The sequence below is a fragment of the Macaca fascicularis genome, chromosome 1, assembly GCF_037993035.2.
Source record: "Macaca fascicularis isolate 582-1 chromosome 1, T2T-MFA8v1.1".
Classification (NCBI taxonomy): domain Eukaryota; kingdom Metazoa; phylum Chordata; class Mammalia; order Primates; family Cercopithecidae; genus Macaca; species Macaca fascicularis.
The window spans coordinates 22,981,826-23,002,191 of record NC_088375.1 but is presented as its reverse complement, the minus strand read 5'-3'; the positions used below and the strand labels follow the sequence as shown (position 1 = coordinate 23,002,191).

Below are 20,366 nucleotides of genomic sequence, written 5' to 3'. Positions count from 1 at the left end.
GCTTATCAGTTTGGACTACATGTGGCCATGTTTTTATTAGATAGGAGAGAGAAAGAGATGGAAAAATTCAGAGAGGGAATGATGGAGAGAGCATGCTCACGTGTGTGTGTGTGTGTGTGTGTGTAGAGGGGAGACAGAGCTAAGGTAGGTGTTAGCTTAAGATCTATCCAAATGTGAAAAGTCCTGAAACTGATGCAAATCCACAGTAATTCTACCAATCAGTTCCAATACTGTCCTGTTTTCCTGAATACCTCCCAAGCACAAGGTCTCCCTTCATGAGCACCAGCCAGCTGAGGAAAGCAAAGGGAGAGGCATCCAGGCTGTGGCCGGCTGCCAGCACTCAGAGTGGAGACACACAGCTCCCCTTTGGGGCCTGCCTGGACGTCTGAGCTGGAATGCCCTGCCTCTGACCTGCCCAGCCCCTCCCCCTGCCTGGCACAGAAACCCCCATCTGCAGTGGACATCTTTGAACAAAGGTGTCTTTCTTGGGACACTTTACCTACGGCCTGACTCTGGCATGCAGCTTGGTTTCTGTCTGCTCTGCTCCTGGAGTGCTTAGTGCACTGTGCTTGGAGATTTTCCTTGCATTCACCCTGGTGGGGATTGCAGTGGCAGGGCAAGATAGTTGGGGGGTGTAGCGGGGGAGACGGGAGGGCCTGGGGAGATATGGGGATTTAAAATAAGCTCTGCCCCTTTTGTACTGAAAAGAATGGTTTTTCCAGCAGGAGCTCAGGGTCAACTTTTCACCCCCTCCAGAAAACCTTCTTTCTTTCCTCACTCTTTAATAACAATAATGCTGCCTGTAGTTAGACAGCACCTGATATTTTGCAAGCACCACATATCCTTGGATCTTTACGACAACCCGTGAGGCAAGTCAAGAAGGCAGGGAGAGATAGGGGTTGAAGAAAGAGCATCCCAGCTGTGTGTCCTTGGGCAAAAGATCACCTTACTTTCTTCTTGGGCCTCAGTTTGCTCATCTGTAAAAAACTGATAACAAGGCATTTCCTGCCTCATAGGGTTATGGTAGAAACAGTGAAACAATGCAATTATAAAGTGATGCCATGTCAAGTATTAGGTAAACATAAGGAGTTTTTAATTCATCTCATAGATGTAGAAATTGCATCTCAGAGACATGAGGAATTTTATCCAAGGTCACACAGCTTAGTAGCAAAATTAGGACTAGGAGGTCTCCTATTTTACAGCCAAAGTTACTTTCCACCACTCCACATACCTTCCCATAGGAAGAGTAATCTTTAGTGGTTATTAGTAATTAATGGGAGACAAAGCATTTGATTTTCAGCACACTTGGCCCGGGGCATGTAGAGGTGACTCTCAGTTGCTTACTGTGTCTGATATGCTGGCTAAACAGCCTGTTCCTTTTCTCCCTGCAGGGGTGCCTCTGGGCCTCATCTTGGAAGTAGACAAACCTTGCATGAAGCCTGACCCTGCCACCTATGCCCTGTGTCTGTTGAGACCAGTTCCTGCGCCTCTTTCAGGCTATGTTTATTCCTCGGTTAGGTGGAGTGTTCCAATAAGACCTTCCATGCCATGAAAGGCTGCCTGAGGCCCCAAAGGGCCCACACCCATCTCTGCACACACCTTCTCTCTTTCCTTCCTGGCCTTTGTAACACCTCCTTCCTCCCATTGGGCTTTCTAAATCCTCTCCTTCCTTACCTGGAAGCCTTCTTCATTCATTAACTTCTCTGGCTAATTGATACTCCTCTTTTCTAAATGCTCACACTTTTTTTTTTCCCAGTTTTTACTATGCCTGAAGAACTTAACCACATATACTTTTATATACTTTATTATCTTTTACATGCCAACTCACTCTAACTCAGTTTCATGTTCCTTAAGAGCAAGGGGTTCTTCTTTATCCCCTCACAGTGCTAGGAACAGTGAGTGCTGAATGTGTAGTGGAATGCCAGGAACATTCATATTTGAGAAGCCTCCATTCCAGGTGAATGTCTTATTTCCATGTCACTAGGTATTTTGTGCCCTTGGCATAAAGTGCCCTGTCTCCCCTTTTCTCTCTGGCAACTACTGGTCACCATTTGTGTCATTCGTTTTCAACTCAGGTGACACCTGCACTGTGAACCCTTCCCTAGTCCCCTCTCTTAACTCCTCTGTGCAGTTATTATTTTGGCGCTGGGTCTTTCTCCTCTACTAATCACATATCTCTGTGAGAGCAGAGGCTGAATCTTCATCATCCCTGGATCCTAGGATTGTCCCTGTGCAGTGCTCCACACATGAGCCGGTAATAAATGCTTACTGAGTGTAAGACTAAATGAAAGAGCTCCAAGTCAAATCTTTTACCAGAAATTGTTTTTGGTCTGAGTTGAAACTTCCTTGAAGAACTATGTGTCAGACAGTTTCAAAACAGTAGCTACATGGACTTTGCTTTTCTAGAGAACTGCACTTTTTGCCTCTTGGATTTTAAATGCTGCTTTGAGTTCATTGCATTGAGAGCTGACCGCTGCTATTCTCAGGGAGAATGGAATTCTAGTCCTATAGTGCAGGGCAGGGACTGAATAGCTTCCTATATATCCTGTCTTCATAAATTCCTCCCTTCTTTCTTTGCCTCCTCCCTCTACTCACAACAAATCCCAGACCCTTCCTCTACTCCCCCTGTCTAAAAGACATTTATGAGGCTCATCACTGGGGAAGCATCTGAGGCCCGTTCCTGCCTCTCCCTGCCCTAGCATGAAGGTCTGTCATCCCCTCCCTCACCCTCGCCTCCTAGGCCAAACTCAGATATCTCTTGCCCTGTTTATGGGCCGTTGGGATTTTTCCAACAACCTGAAATGAATCTCTGAGGCCCCACAGGTAGTGCAGCTCTGTCTCTGAGCCATAAACCATGGCTGGGTCTTTCATCTGCCATTGCTTATGTCATAAACGAGTGGGAGGAACAGCAAGGGGGAAAAAACAGCCCTGAACCATTCCAGATTTTTTTTTTTTTAAAGAAAGGGGAAAGAAAGGCCCTGAGAAACATGTTCAAACTTTGTGCCAAGCAAATTCATTTCACTCTGGTAGGCTGTGCGTGGAGACTTAATCTCTGGACTTCCCCACTAGGAGTCAGATTTATGCTGCGTTTGTGTCTAAATGGCCTCCAGGGATGCTGACATTTGTTGTTGGAGAGCAGCGAGTGGTGTTCCTTTCATCTCCGCTGAGGGGTGTCAGCTTAAATTATGAGGGATCGCTCTGGCCTGCATCTGGGAGTGGGAGTCTCTGGCAAAGGAGAGGGGCCGCCTCTCCCTCCACTTCACTGCTCTGCTGTTTAAAGGTTTTTCTTCATCTTCTGCTCTCCAGTACTCCTCTTGGTTCTGGGGGCAATCTCCTGGCTCTTTTAGAAATGTCCTTTCTCGTGAACAAATTGATCAGTGTAAATTTTAGGCACTGCATATTTTCACGGAGAAACTGAGATCCGAGTCAGGCAGGTCTGCCCTTCCTGAAAGAGAAAACAAAAGCCTCAGTGAGTACCCCGAGAGCAGCTTGGAAACTCCCCAGGAGAGTCAGAAGGCACCATTATACCCATAATATTTACAACACAGTAGATGGAAGCTGGGTGATGGTTAACAAGGGTCCAGATTCCTGTTGGCGGCTGGGTTGTGGCATCTGTCTGTACTTTGAGAGGTGCCAAAAGCTTCCTGTGTTCCTCTGTCTTCAGAATCTCTCTGGCTCGGATGTGCCAGGATGCCTAAAATTCCACACTGGTGACTGTTGGGTAGTGGCATTTCTTATTAAATGCATATATGTTATTGATTGTGGGAGCGAACACATCAAACCATGCTAACCATGAGCAGTGCTTCCTGCCTCCAGAGTCAGAGCTGGAAGAACGGGACACAGGATGTGTAAGTTTTGATGGAGAACAAGAGGTCAGGAGAGGTCTAGGGCAGGGGTTAGCAAACTATGGTATGCAGGCCAAATCTGGCCTGATGCCTGTTTTTGAAATACAGTTTTATTGGAACACAGCCGTGCCCATTCATATTGTCTGTGGTTGTTTCTGTGCTATAATTGCAGAGTTGAGTAGTTGCAACAGAGACTGTGAGGCATGCAAAGACTAAAATATTTACTCTCTGGCATTTTCAGGAAATGTCTGTAGACTCCTGGTCTAGAGCAGGAAGTGCTTCTTAGAAAGCAACATGGAAGGTGTAAAGGGACAGAAGAGATATCAAATAACAGGAAGGAGGACTCAAAGAAAGCAAATGCACCACAAAAGCAAGAGAAACACTCCAGAGACAAACCACCACTACTGCTGCTACCGTTAACCCTGAGCAACATGGGTTTGAACTGTGCAGGTCCACTTATATGTGTATTTTTCTTTTTTCGACCAAATGCAGACAGTATTCAAGGGCTGTGAAACCCGCATATATGCACTGTGGGAGACCCACCTTTCCTATTGCCAGGTTAGGCAGGACCAACTGTGGGACTTGTGTATGCACAGGTTTGAGTATGCACCTGAGTATATGCAGGGGTCCTGGAACCAATCCTTCTCCCCTTTCCCCTTCTCTTCTCGTTTTGAAAACATATATGTTTTTCTCTTTTCTTGTGGGGATGTGGAGAGAGGGAAGGAGTAGCCACCTGTGGTGCTCACCACGTCCCCCAAAAATAGGCCCCAATGGCTAACCTGGGAGGTGTTCTCTTCCTCTCTCTTCTCTGTTGGTTCACGATGGCACAGCAGTTCTTTGGGGATGTACACATGTCCCAGGCAAGGCTGAGTACAGCAACAGCAGTAGGAGGACCCCAGAAGGCCCTTAGCCATCCTGCCTCTGGGACTCTGAACAAACTTCAGAAATTGCACCTTCCTTCTTCAACCAGCTCCAACTCCCCCTCCCTCTGTTGCTCTCCCTTCTCACGGGCACACAGGCAGAGTCCACAAAACCAGCTCTACATGTTGGCTAGGGTCATAGCTGCAAAGAGAGAGAATTGAACACCTGTAGTGTAAAACCTTAACTGAGACTTCCCACTGATCTGAGACTGTAATTAACTGACAACATATGTCAGAACTAAGAATATGTCTTTTATGCTGAAATAATAATGATTATTATTATTTATTAAATGCCAATTATTTCTGAATGGTGCTAAATCCTTTACATATATCATCCCATTTAATTCCAACAACACTGTTACTTTCTCTGATGAGAAAATTGAGTCTTGAGAATGTGTTCAGAATCAAACACAGTAACTGGCAAAGCTAGAATTTCAGCCTGAGTTTATATAACGCTAAAGATACCATTGTAGATACCATGTCACATTGCTGTCCTGGATGGTATCAATATAAATGAACCATTGTCATTAGTTTAGACTTTACATTTTCATTAGTTATGTTATCCAGCTTATCAACATACATTTGCATCAAACTATGTGTGGAATGACTGTAGAAGGATCAATGCAAGTACTGTTTTATTGAAAAGACTGGTATGAGGCATGAGGTTTCTGGAGACAATACAATTGCATTTTAAAATATATTCTATACTAGGGATTTCCCAACTTTCTTTTGCGAGCCTGGCCTGCAGACTCAGCCTCTTTTCTTGCCTACCTTGAAGGAGATCTGCATGATCCCTGGGCTGGGGCATTAGCTCCATTTCCTCAGAAATGTCACTGAAGTCATCACTAGTGCTAGAGGAGCATCGTTTTTACCCCTGGGAGTCCATCACCAGAGAGAATTGCTGGCCTCACTAAACACCAAAGTTTGGGGTGCCTCTGAGCAGTAGGATCAGTAGGGTCTAGCAAGGGCAAATCTGTGCAGTCAATGGCTTTCTTTTTCCTACCTTTTATCCTCTTGTGGGATCTTCTTATTTTCCTGAGGCTCTTAGTTCTTAAGTGCTTGTTTTTTCCTTGCCATTCTGAAAACCTTCTAGGAAGATTTTATAATCACACCAAGGTTATATCTGAGATCAGCTTACCACATCAGCCCCTGGAAAACAGCAACCTCAGACTTTAAGATGCCAGAGTAGCCACCCCTTGTCATGAGGATTCTTGCTTTAACTTTCTTCTTTAATCTTGTGGGGGCTTTTATTTGTACTATTGAGAGTGGTGAGGCAGAAGGAAAAGACACCCTTTTTATACCGTCTATTAAGGGCTGCCTGAGTGCCAGGACTGTGTTAGTTGATTTACACACAACAACCCTACTTCTGTGACACCCACTGTGTGGGATTATTGTTGTCGCTATGTAGATATGGAAACCAAGGCTCAGCAACATGACATAACTTGCACAGGGCCATACTTATACAGCATGGGGTCAGAACTGGGATGGAAACCTAGGTCTGCCTGTATCAGTCCCTTTTCAATTATATTGAAAGGGCCATGTCCTCAAGGAACTCAGAATTTAGTGTTCCTTTCATGTTCAACCTTGTTTGTTCAAATGTTCATGGAAAGAAGCAGCCACTGTCCTTTCAGATTAAATAAGTTTTGTGGATCTGGCAGAGCCGAAAATGAGAACTCGGCTAATGTCTACACTAAAACAGCATATGCCCAGGAGCATCCTTCACAGAGGAGGGCAGGAGGAAAGAGAAAGGATGTGTAGCTCACACACAGTGCGTCCTTTCATCTTTGCTTTCTTGAAGTGGCCAGAAGGGACTGGCACAGGGGAAAGCCATTGAGGCAAAGATGTTCACTGGAGAAAAGAGAGTAGTTGAGCTCTGTGAGAACCCAGAGAAAAATTAGGTTCTTGTTAGATCATTTGGGCATAGAATTGCCTATGGCTTTTATTATTATTATTTTGTTTCAGAGACAGTCTTGCTCTGTCACCCAGGCTGGAGTACAGTGGCGTGATCTTGGCTCGCTGTAACCTCCGCCTCCCGGATTCAAGCGATTCTCCTGGATCAGCCTCCCAAGTAGCTGGGATTACAGGCGCCCGCCACCACATCCAGCTAATTTTTTGTATTTTTAGTAGAGACAGAGCTTTGCCCAGGCTGGTCTCAAACTCCTGAGCTCAGGCAGTCCACCCACCCCAGCCTCCCAAAGTGTTAGGTTTATAGGCATGAGCCACCACACCTGGCCTGCCTACGGCTTTTAATGCCAAAAGTAAAAAGAAGACTCTCTTACTCAGGTATGTCCCAGACCCTAGAAGCACTTTCTCAGGAGTGTGATGTCTGTGGAATGTAAGAGGTAGCTTGGAAAAAAACAGTGACATATACTAGAGGTTTTATTTCCCTTCGGAGTTAACCCTCGTGTTGTTCACTGCTTATAGAGTTGAAGTATTTCAAATAGTTAGACAATTACTTTAACACTAGAGAGTTACTTACTTTACAGAAAAGCAATGTTGACTAGTTATCAGTGTTATCTGTCTGTTCTGAATGACCTGTACTGGCAGATGATCTAATGCTTTTCTCTATGGCCTTTTTAATAGTAGTATTTTCTACCACTTGGCAGTAACTAGAGTTTCAGACATAGTCTCTAGGTCTAGTCTTGAAAAATGATGTCTAAGAAATAATATTAGTCATCAACACTCATTGAGCACTTATTATATGTCAAGGCTCATTGGCATTTAGGGCACTCAGTACCGTATTAGTATAAACTCATTTAATCCTCACAGCAACCCCAATGAAGTAGATTCTCGTATATATCACTATTTTGCAGAAGAGTACATTTAGTTGTAGAGAGTTAAGTAACTTGCCTGTGTTAGTCCATTTTCACACTGCCATAAAGACGTACCTGAGACTGGGTAATTTATAAAGAAAAAAACCTTACTTGACTCACAGTTCTGCATGGCTGGGGAAGCCTCAGGGAGCTTTCAATCATGGCAGAAAGTGAAGGGGAAGAAGGCAGGTCTTACCACGGCAAAGCAGGAGAGAAAGAGTGCAAAAGAAGCCACACACTTTTAAACCATCAGATCATGTGAGAACTTACTCACTATCACAAGATCAGCATAGGGGAAACCGCCCCCGTGATCCAATCACCTCCCACTATGTCCCTCCCTCAACACGTGGAGATGACAATTCTGCGGACCCAGAGCCAAACCATATCATTGCCCAAGGCCACACAGCTAGTAAATGTGGAGCCAGGATATGATGCTGTGATAAAGCCTGAGGTGTAATGGTGGACTTCCTGCTGCCTGTCTCTGGGTTTTAGAAGTATTTTTCTTAGCCTCTTCCTGGAAGCTTTCAAATCAATACCACATAGGTTATTGCTCTCATACATAAAGGCATCCTGGAAATGTGGTCCTGGAGGACTTGCTATGGAATAACATACAGCTCCAGGAACTGGCTTTCAGGGACTGACAGCATTGTCTTTTGCTTCTTTTAGGTAAAAGTGATGATGAAGAAAGTCTTTGCAAGTCAGCCCACGGGGCAGGGAAAGGAACTGCTGAGGAAGGCAAGGACCATAAGCGCCCCAAACGTCCGAGAACCATCTTGACAACTCAACAGAGGCGAGCATTCAAGGCCTCATTTGAAGTATCCTCCAAGCCCTGCAGGAAGGTATAGGAGGGAGCAGGGAGGAAAAGGAGCTGGGCCCCACTTCTCTGTGTGCACTCAGACCCCTCTGGGATCTCAGTGGACATTGGGGGTCAGAGTGGTGAGGAAGGCTGTTTAGACAGAGCCTGCACAGGTGGCTCAAGCCCTGTTGGAGACTCCAGAGATCACTAAGCTGTGGCCAGGATGTGATAGACTCTCCCCAAGCTTTCATATGTGCACACCAACTTCACCTTTCATTTCATGGAGCACACCTTTCATTTCATGGAGCACAATGGGAACAGTAATAATGATAGGTGCCCATTGTGGTGTAGACCCAGATGCTGTAAAACAAAGAGTATAAAAACACAGTGGCTTGCAGTATGTACTCTTTTTTGAGTCTGGCTTTTTCCACTTGGTGTGGTGATTTGGGGATTGATTCATTCTTATTTCAGCATTCCACTGTAAAGGTGTGCCATGGTTGGTGTGTCCGTGCACCTGTTGATGGGTGTTTGGGGTTGTATCTAGTTTGGGACTGTTTCAAATAGGACTGCTATGAACATTCATGTAAAAAATATACAGTGGTTTAATGAGATAGGAGTTTATTCTCTTCCGTCACAGTCCAGAGGTGATCAAGGCAAGGCTCGTGGGTGGCTCTGTTATCCATCTCCCGGGTTCAAGCGACTGCTCCAGTTGTCACCATGTTTCTGGTCACCAGGTAGAGAAAGAGCAAATGGAGGGCAAGCACCCTGCTTTTTAAGGATGTATCCAGGGGTTGCTCAAATCATTTCTCCTCATATGTTTTGGCCAAAATGTAGTCCTGTGGCCACACTTCCTACAGGGAAAGTTGGGAAATGAGTCTGTCTGGGTGACCAAGAGCCTTGCTAAACTTAGTGATTCAATTACTCATAGGAGGAAGAAAGAATAGATATTGGGGACAATTAGCAGTCTCTGCCATAAATAGCAGCGCCCATTTATTGAGTACTTATTGTTTATCGACTGCCTGTCATATACTGAGTACTATCTTTTACATGATAAAAATAAAGAAAACAGGGTATTCTTTACTGAAATTCAAAAAGGAAATATATTTTGAAAAAATGTTAGCATTATTTTTCCTGCATCCTTTTCTGTATGAGTCAGCTTTGTCTGTGATAAAACAAACAAACAAACAAAAAGTCATCATGGCTCCCAACAAACATCTATTTTCCCTTCTTGGACTGTGCATTGGCTGTGGCCCAGTGGGGTGCAGGTTCCAGCCTGCTCCACCTGTCTGTCATTTGAGGGTCCAGGCTGAAAGAGCAGCCCTCTCCTGGGCATGTTGTTCTCATGAGGATGGCAGGAGGCAAGAGGCCAAGTGAAAGTGGGAAGCCCATCGAAAACCTCTTGCTGGATATCAGACATATCACATCCCACAGGCCAAAGCAAGGCATGGGCTTAGCCCAGCATAGGTGCAGTGGTGAAGCACACACCCACCACAGAGCAGGGGAGGGAAGGATAGATATTTATTGAGCAATAATCTAGCCTATCACAACTTCTGACCTTCGGAAAGATTCAGTTGCAGACTCACTTTTTCTGCCCTTTCAGCTCCTTATGCTCCAAGAGAGGTATGGTAGAAAGTGAAATGCCCCCAAATTGGGCTTGCACCAGGACAAATTATAATCTTCCTCACTTATTTACTTCTTCCATGTATACTAAACTCCCAGCCCATGTATGGCTTTGTGCTGAGTGCTTGTCCCGGGCAGCTTCCAAGTAACCAGCAAGAAGGAGATGCGTGTACACATTACTGTAACACCAGAGAGGGGGCTCTGAGGACCATAACAGAGGGGAAGCCAGGAAGCAAGGCAAGGGAAAGGTCACTTTGGTCTAGGCAATCAGGCAAGGCTTTGTGGAACAGGTGGCTTTTGAGCTGGGCCTCTGAGAAATGGATAGGGTTTCAGCAGGTGGAGGTGGGCCCCTGAGTACACTCCTATTTTAATTGACTTCGCAGAAGGATGTGCTGCAAAAACCTGTTCTAATCATTCCACTTCTAAGCCTTGCCCCAAGTGGCATGATAAAGGGGAAATATTTCTCAAGGCCTCAGTTTGCTCTACTCACACGTTTATTCAAGGAGCTCTTTCAATCCCATCTTCTCCCCAGGATCTAATCAAGAGAGGGCAGTGTCTCTCAGGTCCCCTCCGAAAATCTGTGCTTCTTGCCCTTTCTCTTCTCGACACCTTGCCAGACCTCACTGTGTGCCTGTATGGTGGGCAGATGTTTCCATGTATCTCTTTATTATCTGGATCCCAGTTGTGCTGTCTCCGCCACAGCCCTGGCACACATGCTGGCCTCAGAGTTGTCTACCTGGCTCTGCCGGATTCCAGATGGCTCTCATCTTATTCTCTTTGGGCAGGGCTCACTCGAGGTAGCAGTTAATGTGGATATTTGTGAAATACCCAAAGTTACATAGAGACATGAGGGACAAAACCAAAAATTAAGGTCAATGAATTTAGGCAAGAGAGGAGAGCAAGAGAGAGCCATTTGTTTTTCCAAAGTGATTTTCACTCAGATCTCCTGAAGTAGGTCAATGCATATGCATGGCTTATAGCTAAAGCGCAACAATAGACTAATGTCTAAACCACTTGAAGGCCTAATTTCCAGAGCAAGAGAAATCCAGAAACACCTCTTGGGAATGCACATGTAAATTAATAATTATTATTTTGTTTCTTTACCTGGTGAAGGACTTTCTCTCTACCTGAAGGGAAGCAATGTTCTCGTGTTTGTGTTTATGCTCAACATTAAAAACTATCCAGCTCCTAGAGCGGATACAGTCTTTTGGCCTCCTCATGTATTATATAAAAGACGTTCTACCTCCTACCCTGAGATGCCAATGTGCCTACATTTCTCATATTCAATTTTTCCAAGGTGAGAGAGACTCTGGCCGCAGAGACAGGACTGAGTGTTCGTGTTGTCCAGGTGTGGTTCCAGAACCAGAGAGCGAAGGTAACCTTTTTCTTACTTTTATCTGTCCCCGTGTTGCTGGTTTCCTGAAATAATCCCAGTAGAACATTGTACTTGCTGCCCGGTTTTCTCACCTTAGCTCATTGGATAGAGTAGTTCTCTTGATTCAAAAATTCTGTTATCAATAGTTATTTTGGCCACAGCAGCCCTGCAGAAGGGGAGAGAGAAGGCATTCGTTTTAGTGAAATTGCTTGTATTTTCCTAGTGGCCATGACTGTGAATTTGGCCAGCCATCTGTATGAATAAATGTCTTTCTGTGTCTTTTGGTAAAAGCATGTTCCTTAATTCATATTTATTTAACGCAAATACCAGAGTTGTTTTAAAAGTAGCATGCATATGACTGGTCCAAGACAATGTTATGACAGGGTAGAATGAGTGCCTTTTCTTACTTCTCCCAGGGCCCAGCCCTCACTAATATAGGCCCAAGCCGTCATACTGTCCTCTGGATCCAATGAAGCTCTATATTCCCTCATCATGGTTTTAGTTTTAGACCTTTTACTCATTCATCTTCCTACCTCTAAAAATACATGTGTCCTGTGGACTGTTTCTCAAGAGCCCTGATCTTTAGTGGATGATATGAGGAAAAAACAAACTCTATATTTCCTCTGCTCTTACACTACAACAATCAGTGCAGAATGCTTCTGTGACAAAATATATGGAGATATTCTCCATACGCCAAGCAGGCAATCAATTGTGCAGTGGATACCAACTGGGTGTCCTCTAATTCTGACACTCTCTACCTGGAAATAGTGTCAGACTTCACAGGTTGAGGGTTCGGTCCCACAAGACTGCCCTCCCCTTCAAATGCCAATTGCAAGCTCCAGGTTGTTTTACCTGTGCTTTGGACCAGCTAGCTATAAATTGGGATTCCCGTGACCCCACTCCTTGGGTTTGATAAATTTGCTAGAGCATCTCACAGAACTCAGGGAAATACTTACTTATATTTACTGCTTTATTATTGAGGATATTACAATGGATGCAAATGAAGTGATGCATATGGCGAGAAATGGGGGAAGGGTGTGAAGCTTCCATGCCCTCCCTGTGTACCCCAGTCTCCAGGAATCTCCATGTATTCAGCTGTCTGGAAGCTCTCGATCCCTATCCTTTTGGGGTTTTATGGAGGTTTCTTTATGTAGGCATGATTAATTAAATCACTGGCCACTGACGGTCAGTTTAACTTTCAGCCCATCCCTTTTCCACAGAGGTTTGGAGGTGGGGCTGAATGTTCCAACCATCTAATCACACCCGGGTCTTTCTGATTATCAGCCTCCACTCTGAAGCTACCTAGAGGCTGACAGCGGTCAGTCAGTCATTAACATTCAAATAGGCATCGCTTTGGAGAGTCCAAAAATTTTAGGAATCGTATACCAAAAAACAGGGTCGACAACCAAATATATACTTTACAGTATCACAGGTTATCTCTTTATTTGATCATGATTGGTTAAGGTAGCATTTCCCTAAATGACATCCTCGGAACAGGGCTATTGATGTGTTATTCCACCAAAGAAAGACTCCATGGTGCGATAAGTTGCAGAGGCCCTGTAGTCCATGGATTCATAAAGCACAGGGGCCCATTTAAAGGTCTGAAAAATCTTGCAATAGAGAAAATGTTTACAAAAATCTAGTGTTTCCTACACACAGACACTTACACGCGCTCAAAGTATATGTCAACATCTCATGGAACCCTAATGCTCTATGGAACACAGTTTGAGAAACATTGAGTTAAAATATTCCTTCAGGGAAGCTTGCATGTTAGCAGGGTACCTTGGAAGAGGCATGAATGTCTGGGTAGGCTCATCTCAAACTTAAGGGCCAGTAGACAGGGAGGGGGAAAGGAACAGCCTCTGGGCTGATCCTAAATCACAACCTGTCAGTATCCTCTTGTTCCATACGTCTAGGCTGGGCTGCAAATTTCACAGTCACACACTTATTACCTAATGTAAAATGGTCACACCACAAGCAGCAAGTTTTGTTTGCTGAGGGAACATCCCTGTTTCTGCTAAGACAAGCTGCACCCCTGCTTCCCAGTCAGCTGTCTTTATACTGCTGCAGAGTAGAAGAGCTCTCAGCTGCAATGCTTCTAGCACACGGGGCTGGCCACTGCGGCTCCTTTCCTAAGTAAGAGCTAGAGCTTTGCCAACAAGCCCTCTCCCAGGGAAGGCGTCGCTTCCAGGCCCCCACCTTACCATGTGAGCATGCTGCAGGTCACCTGACTTCTAATCCTGTGGTCCTCTCCTTATCAGATGAAGAAGCTGGCCAGGCGACAGCAGCAGCAGCAGCAAGATCAGCAAAACACCCAGAGGCTGAGCTCTGGTAAGCTGGTGCCTCCTCCCAGGCAGTTCTGGCTGGAATCCAGGCCGTTCCTACCAGAGGCCTCCCACTACCCAGCTCTTTGGATGACATATCTGGACTCAGTGAAGCCTAGACCATACCCGCTGGAGAGATAAGGCCTTCAAGGGAGGACTGAGCCATGAGGAACTTGTGAGAGGGCTGAGGACGCCTGAGCTGCATGCAGGCTTAGAGCTGCTAATTGGGGATGGCACTGACCTTATCCACAGCGTCCGGGCCTGGATCCCACCACAGTGTCAGGGAGAATGTGTCAGGACTACTTGCAGAGTCACAGATACGTTCAGTTTCTCATCTTGCTTAGTTCTCCTTCCAGGCTAATTGATTTAATAGAAGATGCCTCGGTGACTTGCCTCTTTCCAAAATAATGTAAAGTAGTAAAAATAATGATAGTAAAAGAACAATGCCCTCCTTTGTTGAACAGTTTTATAGATTGGTGATCTCATACGTGCTGACTTGACTTTTACAACACCCACTCCGGGAGGTGAGTGGAGAAGTTGTTAGTATCCCCATCTCACAGATGAGCGAACAAAGGCTCTGCAAGACTGAATGTGGCCCTAGATCAGTAAGGGAGGGGGCTGGAACTGGAACACTGTGTTCCACAGGCCATGCTGCCTTCTCATCTCTACCCAGGTGCACTTTTAAAAAAGTCAGAGTGATATGAGGATTAGGGAGGAGGGTGAAGAGGTACAGACTGTGGGAGACTTCATGGAAGTTAAAAGAAAAATAACAAACAAGAAATACTATATTAGAACAATGTCATTCTTAAAGTCTATGCCCCTCACCCCCCCAACTCAGCTATCCAGAATTCCTTGAATGGTTTGTACCTTAAAACAGGGCTTCTTACATTTTAATATGCACGTAAATCACCTGGGAGTTTGGTGAAGTGCAGATTCCAATTCATAAGGAGGGTCTGGGTGGGCCACAAGATTATGCCTCTTTAACAAGCTTTTCGGTGGTGCCATTGCTGCTAGTCTGTGGACCACACTTTGAAGTCTGTGGAATGTGATCCTAGTTCTCAGGCCCCTCAGCACAGCCTCTTATCCTCATATGGACCCTGCCTTGTGCTTGGCATCAGGTCTAGGCTTAATCTAGAATTTGACTCTTGCAGCCAAGAGTTCCCTTAGTTTCTTACCTTCTAGACTAAACGGTATGTTAACAACAAGGTAGAAGTTAGGGAGAGAAGAAATAAAACAGGGCATGGGTGTGGGGAAGGGTGGAGCAGCAAGCTGGTTAGATCTGAATTCTTCCCTCAGCTCCACCCCTAAGGCTCTTTTTGTGGGAGCAACTTTGCCTTGTTCCTCAGGCTGTGTGCATCCCTAGGGTAGGGCCCTAATGCCTGCTAGTCCTACCTCACAGGACCCCTGTGCAGTTCAAAGGGAGAAGAATGCATCAAAGCATTGTGAGAACACAAACTCATATGGCTTGGGACTTAGTTTACATAATTCTAAAGGAAGCTCCAAAGGTAGACTTAAGAAAGCAGAGGCTGGTGGGAAATAGTATCTGTTCTTCCCATGTTCAGAGAACCTCAGCAAGATGTGGAGGCAGGAAGTGAATCCTGCTTTTCTTATAAAATTCTATCTACAAGCATAGCAAGCTATAATTCCAAAGCATACACAGTCCTATGGAATCTTCCCATCAGCCCCATGAGGTCAACAGGTCACAGCTCCCACTTGACTGATGGGCTCATACTGATTTATCATAGAAAGATCTTTAGATACATCTATTCTAGTGACTGCCAAACATGTGGCTAGCATCACAACCTTTTGTTGAAATGATATATTTCAAGGATGTTCTCAAAGTTCAACATCCCAGCCCCTACCCTATTCCTATCCTCCAAAGTGATTGCTGATGGCCTCTGGTAGGACAAAGACTGGAACCACTGATGTCACCTCATCCCATTTTATTTTATAAATGAGGGAATCAGGACCCAGGGAAGTCACATGCCAGGCTGCACATTGAGAATGACCTGGCTGCTTCTTTGTTCCACAGCTCAGACAAATGGTGGTGGGAGTGCTGGGATGGAAGGAATCATGAACCCCTACACAGCTCTGCCCACCCCACAGCAGCTCCTGGCCATCGAGCAGAGTGTCTACAGCTCAGATCCCTTCCGACAGGGTCTCACCCCACCCCAGATGCCTGGAGACCACATGCACCCTTATGGTAAGAGGGACTCAAGCCCCCCGGGCCCTCTCATATCTTGTATGGGTTTCTCATTCCCTCCTAAACACATCTACGCAGTTCCCAGATGCTCACCGAAGCTCCAAAGCAGAATAATGTGCCCTACAAAATACTGCTAGAATCGCCTAACCAATGGCTACAGGAGAAAGACCTTCATGCATATTCATTAGTGACCCTTCCATTTATCTTGTTTTCAAAGCTTCTTGTTTGTTGGTTTTTAACAGGAAGTTGTGCTCTCCTTGTAGACCTGTTTGTTGTCATTGAATTCTGCAAGTCTTGCGCTTTCATGCCAGATGTCAGCAGTATCAGTGCTACGGAAGGCCTTAATTAAGCAAACATTTGCCTAAAGTAAGAAAAGATATAAAAAGCACAGAAGACAAATTTTCTATCTGGACTATCCTACTATGGATACCAATAGGTGTTCTCATTTAACTAGTGAAACATAAACTGACTTGTAAAGTGAAAAGTATCTCCCTTATACCCACCCCACCCAAAGAAGCATTGATTTAAATGCTGCATATAATGGATAGCTGAGCCTCTCCCACTTACCCAGCTTTGTGCTTAAGCTAATGGACAACAACTGGGGACCTGAGGACCCAGAGTAGGGGGCTGGGTGAGCTTTGGAGTGAAGGCTCAAGTTAAACCTCAACCAAATATAGGGCATTACATTTTTATACAGAGAAGGTTAGTGGTGTATGTAATGCATTGGTCTATACTGTGTAATCTGATAAATTACACTGACAGTTAAAAAATAATTTTATGCAGCAAGCCTTCAAAACATTACTATCAGAGATTCATGTCACAGATCACAGATTTTGTTAAACAACTTCTTTCTTGCCTTCATTTAAAAAAAAAAATCCGTTGTTAAAATCACCCCTACCTTCCCATATCACACATTCAGCAAACATTTATTAAAATTTGGCCCTTGGCAAGCCCTTCACTGGCCGACCCCATTCATTGGATGTTCAGTGATAGCCACCCTCTTGGCTTCCTTAGAAGGCACAGGTCACATCTGTACCATTCTTTACTCCACCGCTGTGGGAAAACAGGGCAACTACATTTTTTTGCGAATTCTTTTCAGTGTCAGAGGTTGTATTACTTAAAGTATCCCTGTGATGACTCCTTTAATAAAATGAATATTTAAAGCCCCATGACAAGTTGTATAAACTCCAGTTTTCACCTCTCCTATTTCCCTGAAGTGGAGGCAGAACATTCTTTGCCTCCACGTCCTGGTTGCAGTGATTTCTCAGCTGTTCCACTGTGTGCCCTACTGGCTTCCCTATGAAAGGTATAAATTAGTTGAAGGTAGGCACCTAACCTTCCTTTCCATTACAAATTTGGGGTAACACCTGATAGCTAGTAGACCCTTGGTGTTTGAAAGAATAAATGTTATCACAGGAGTTTTCATTAACCTCACTCAAAGGGCTTTTTTTTGGGTTTTGTTTTTTTGTTGGTTTTACCATCCCTTCTTCAAGCATCATTTTTTAGGCCCAAGTCCTGTGGGAGCTCTGCCCTGTCTCCCCAGCCTCTGGTGACATGTCCTGCCTACTCCCCACACTCCCTGTCTAGACACCGTGACATTTGCTTATGCTGCACTCAATTTAGCACTTTGTCATGTCCTGGTTTAGATTGTTTTCACTTGTTGCACTTTGGACACGAGCTGCCTAAAGAGAATACAGACTTTTTGTAGAAAGTTTCACATGGGACATGTGCTCAGGCAACACTTGTTGAATTCAGCTGAATATCCTGACACTGAAATGAGTCACCTCTTCCAGACCCTCATGCCAGTGTTTCCTCTCCATTTCAGGTGCCGAGCCCCTTTTCCACGACCTGGATAGCGACGACACCTCCCTCAGTAACCTGGGTGACTGTTTCCTAGCAACCTCAGAAGCTGGGCCTCTGCAGTCCAGAGTGGGAAACCCCATTGACCACCTGTACTCCATGCAGAATTCTTACTTCACCTCTTGAGTCTTCCCCTAGAGTCCTGTGACTAGGCTCCCATATGGAACAACCATATTCTGTGAGGGGTCACTGGCTTTGGGACAGGGAGGCCAGGGAAGAGGTGGGTTGGGGAGGGAGTTTTATTGGGGATGCTGTTGTATAATGATATGGTGTAGCTCAGCATTTCCAAAGACTGAATACATTATGGATTGCATAGTTTAATGTTTCTAATAAGAGTCTTAGCATTAGATATGAAGATATGAAGACGTGTTTATCATTAAGGACAGGGACTTTTAATATAGACATTCTCATGCAAACTAGATACTTAGGGACTCCTAACAACTTCCCACCATGTCGGGGAAGCTCTTGTCAAGAGGTGCATATGTCTATCCATCTACTCACCCATAGACAGAAGGACAGACAGATAGATGTGTGTGTGAGTGTGTAACCTTTCATATTTTACCCTCAAAGTTTATTCCTAATTAACAGACACCAACTGTACAGCAAAAGTAACTTTATTTTCAGTGTGAACTATATTTAAGGAAATGCTTGATGCACTTAAGTTATAAAATGAGATAATTTACTTTTATAAACTTTATTTTTAGTTTGACGAGACTTGTCAGCAGGGCAGAGAGGGCTGCTCCACCTAGCCCATAGCTTTGAGTGCTTGGGTTCATTCTGTTTGCAGAGTGTCTTTCAGGTCTGGAAAGCAATTCCGTGTGGCTGATGGTGTTCTCTCTTGCATTCTTGCTCTCTTTGGGGTTGAATCACTGGGCAGGGGTGGGACAGCATAATCCCTGATCATGTTCTGAGAAAATGTAAAGCCCAGACTCCTGGGCTTTCTTTTAAATTCTGACAAGTGGTTGTTGGGCAGTGCTCGGAAGGTTGGCTCAGCTCTTGAGCTTCAGCATCTGCAAGTGTGGATGAGGCTAATAGTAGGTACCTACCTCACTGGGAAACACCAAGGCTTAATTCATTCCCAGGACACATGAGCAGGGCTGAGACTAATATCTGATATTTGTTTAAGATACAACCAGGGCACTCACTTGGCAAAGGAGGGTACATAGGGTTGCAGAGCAGGAGGGCTCCCAAACTCCCGAGGGCAGTTTTGCCTGCTGAAGTCCCTCTGCAAAGCCTGTGCTGGAGGAGACACCGGCTCAGAGCAGCTCAGAGGAATCCCAGAGTCCCGGAGTGGGGAGGAGGCAAAGGCTGAGGGGATGGAAGAGGGCCTGGTGGTGTTCTAGAGCAGGGGTGGGCAAACTGCTGCCTGCAGGCCTGCTTTCTATGGCTTGCCAGCCAAGAATGGTTTTTACTTTTTTTTTGAGGTCATTAAAAAAAAAGGAGAAGAAGAATATATAACAGGCTGTCTGTGGCCTGGAAATCCTGAAATATTTGCTATCTGTGTTGTCTGGCCCTTACAGAAAAAGTTTGGGGCCCCTTGTTTTAGAGGGTCTGTTTCTAAAGAACCTCATGGAGCTCATAGAGGCAGAAGGGTCCGGTGGAAACCCTTGGCTCTTCCTTCCAACTCACTCTTCTGATCCTCAGCACAGAAGACCCAGCAGCCATTGTACATGGAGACAGTTCCACACCCTGGTCTCCAGTTGTGGTGCTAGGATGGGATCGTTCTGTGCTAGGAAGCCTCCTGGGAAACCAGAATGAGTTGGTGGGGAAGACAGAGGGTCACTGTGGACCTATCCGGGAGGGGCCGGGACAGGCTTGGCCTCACTTCTGGGGACATCATTGGAGACTTGAACATAGAGACACGTCCCTATCACTCTGGCAAGGCCAGAGGGAACATGTCCCCTTATGGTAGCGTCTATGTCGTGTGATTTTTTTGTGCTCTTGTTTATAATTTATGCAAACCACCAAGAAACCCAAACCAGTCTGATGAGTGAAAATTATGCAGATGCTGTATGGCCCCACAGGTTTCTGTGGTAAAGACCAGTTGGAGAATGTAGCAGATACTATGTGAGTGAAAATGAATAGAGATCCTTATTCCACTCCTTAATGGCATACCAAGATGAAATTAAAAATCTCTTACAAATGAGCTGTTGTTTATTCAGGGATTGGATGGTGGGTGGGGAACCAGGGGGGCATGGGAGTTTTGTCTACAAAGCCATGGGGATGAGCTTATGGCAAAGCTTTGAATGAATGGAAAGGATGACTACAGCAAAACATAAGGAGAAAAGGGTCTTCAACTTCTTGCCAAGATGGACAAAGACCCCAGTCTTGACCCCACAGAAGGAGGCAGTGGGAGCTTTCCATCACCACCATCAAGTTCCCTCAGGGCAGAGCAGTTTGCGACATGTGATGAGGGAACACTTGCTTGGAAATCAGAACAGAGTGACGGGGCAGGAGAAGGATTTCTCATGCAGGACTGAAGGCAGATGCCCAGCCAGAATGGGAGAGCCAGGCAGCAGACAGTGGCTCCCTGACAGAGTCTCCCAAAGTTATCAACAATTTTCAATGTGATATATGGTGGGCAAATAGGACTATGGAGAGAAGAAGTCA

General features: G+C 45.2%; 1 protein-coding gene and 1 long non-coding RNA gene across 3 annotated transcripts in view; one reads left to right on the top strand and one right to left on the bottom strand.

Annotated features, from left to right (window-relative positions):
• Positions 1-19,899, top strand: part of LMX1A (LIM homeobox transcription factor 1 alpha) — a 154,720-nt gene extending 134,821 nt beyond the window's left edge. For both annotated transcript variants that reach the window (XM_015444550.4, XM_074026106.1), the window contains 5 exons: positions 8,245-8,417; positions 11,292-11,369; positions 13,631-13,700; positions 15,726-15,896; positions 17,722-19,899. In XM_015444550.4, coding sequence (XP_015300036.1) covers positions 8,245-8,417; positions 11,292-11,369; positions 13,631-13,700; positions 15,726-15,896; positions 17,722-17,882 — 653 coding nt within the window. In that variant the 3' untranslated portion in view covers positions 17,883-19,899. The remainder of the gene's footprint in view (positions 1-8,244; positions 8,418-11,291; positions 11,370-13,630; positions 13,701-15,725; positions 15,897-17,721) is intronic.
• LOC135968504 (uncharacterized) lies at positions 2,932-6,089 on the bottom strand. Its single transcript, XR_010583364.1, has 3 exons — positions 5,904-6,089; positions 4,785-4,907; positions 2,932-3,445 (listed from the first exon to the last, which is right to left on the bottom strand). It is a non-coding gene; the product is annotated as an uncharacterized lncRNA (long non-coding RNA).
• Positions 19,900-20,366: the final 467 nt, after the last annotated feature.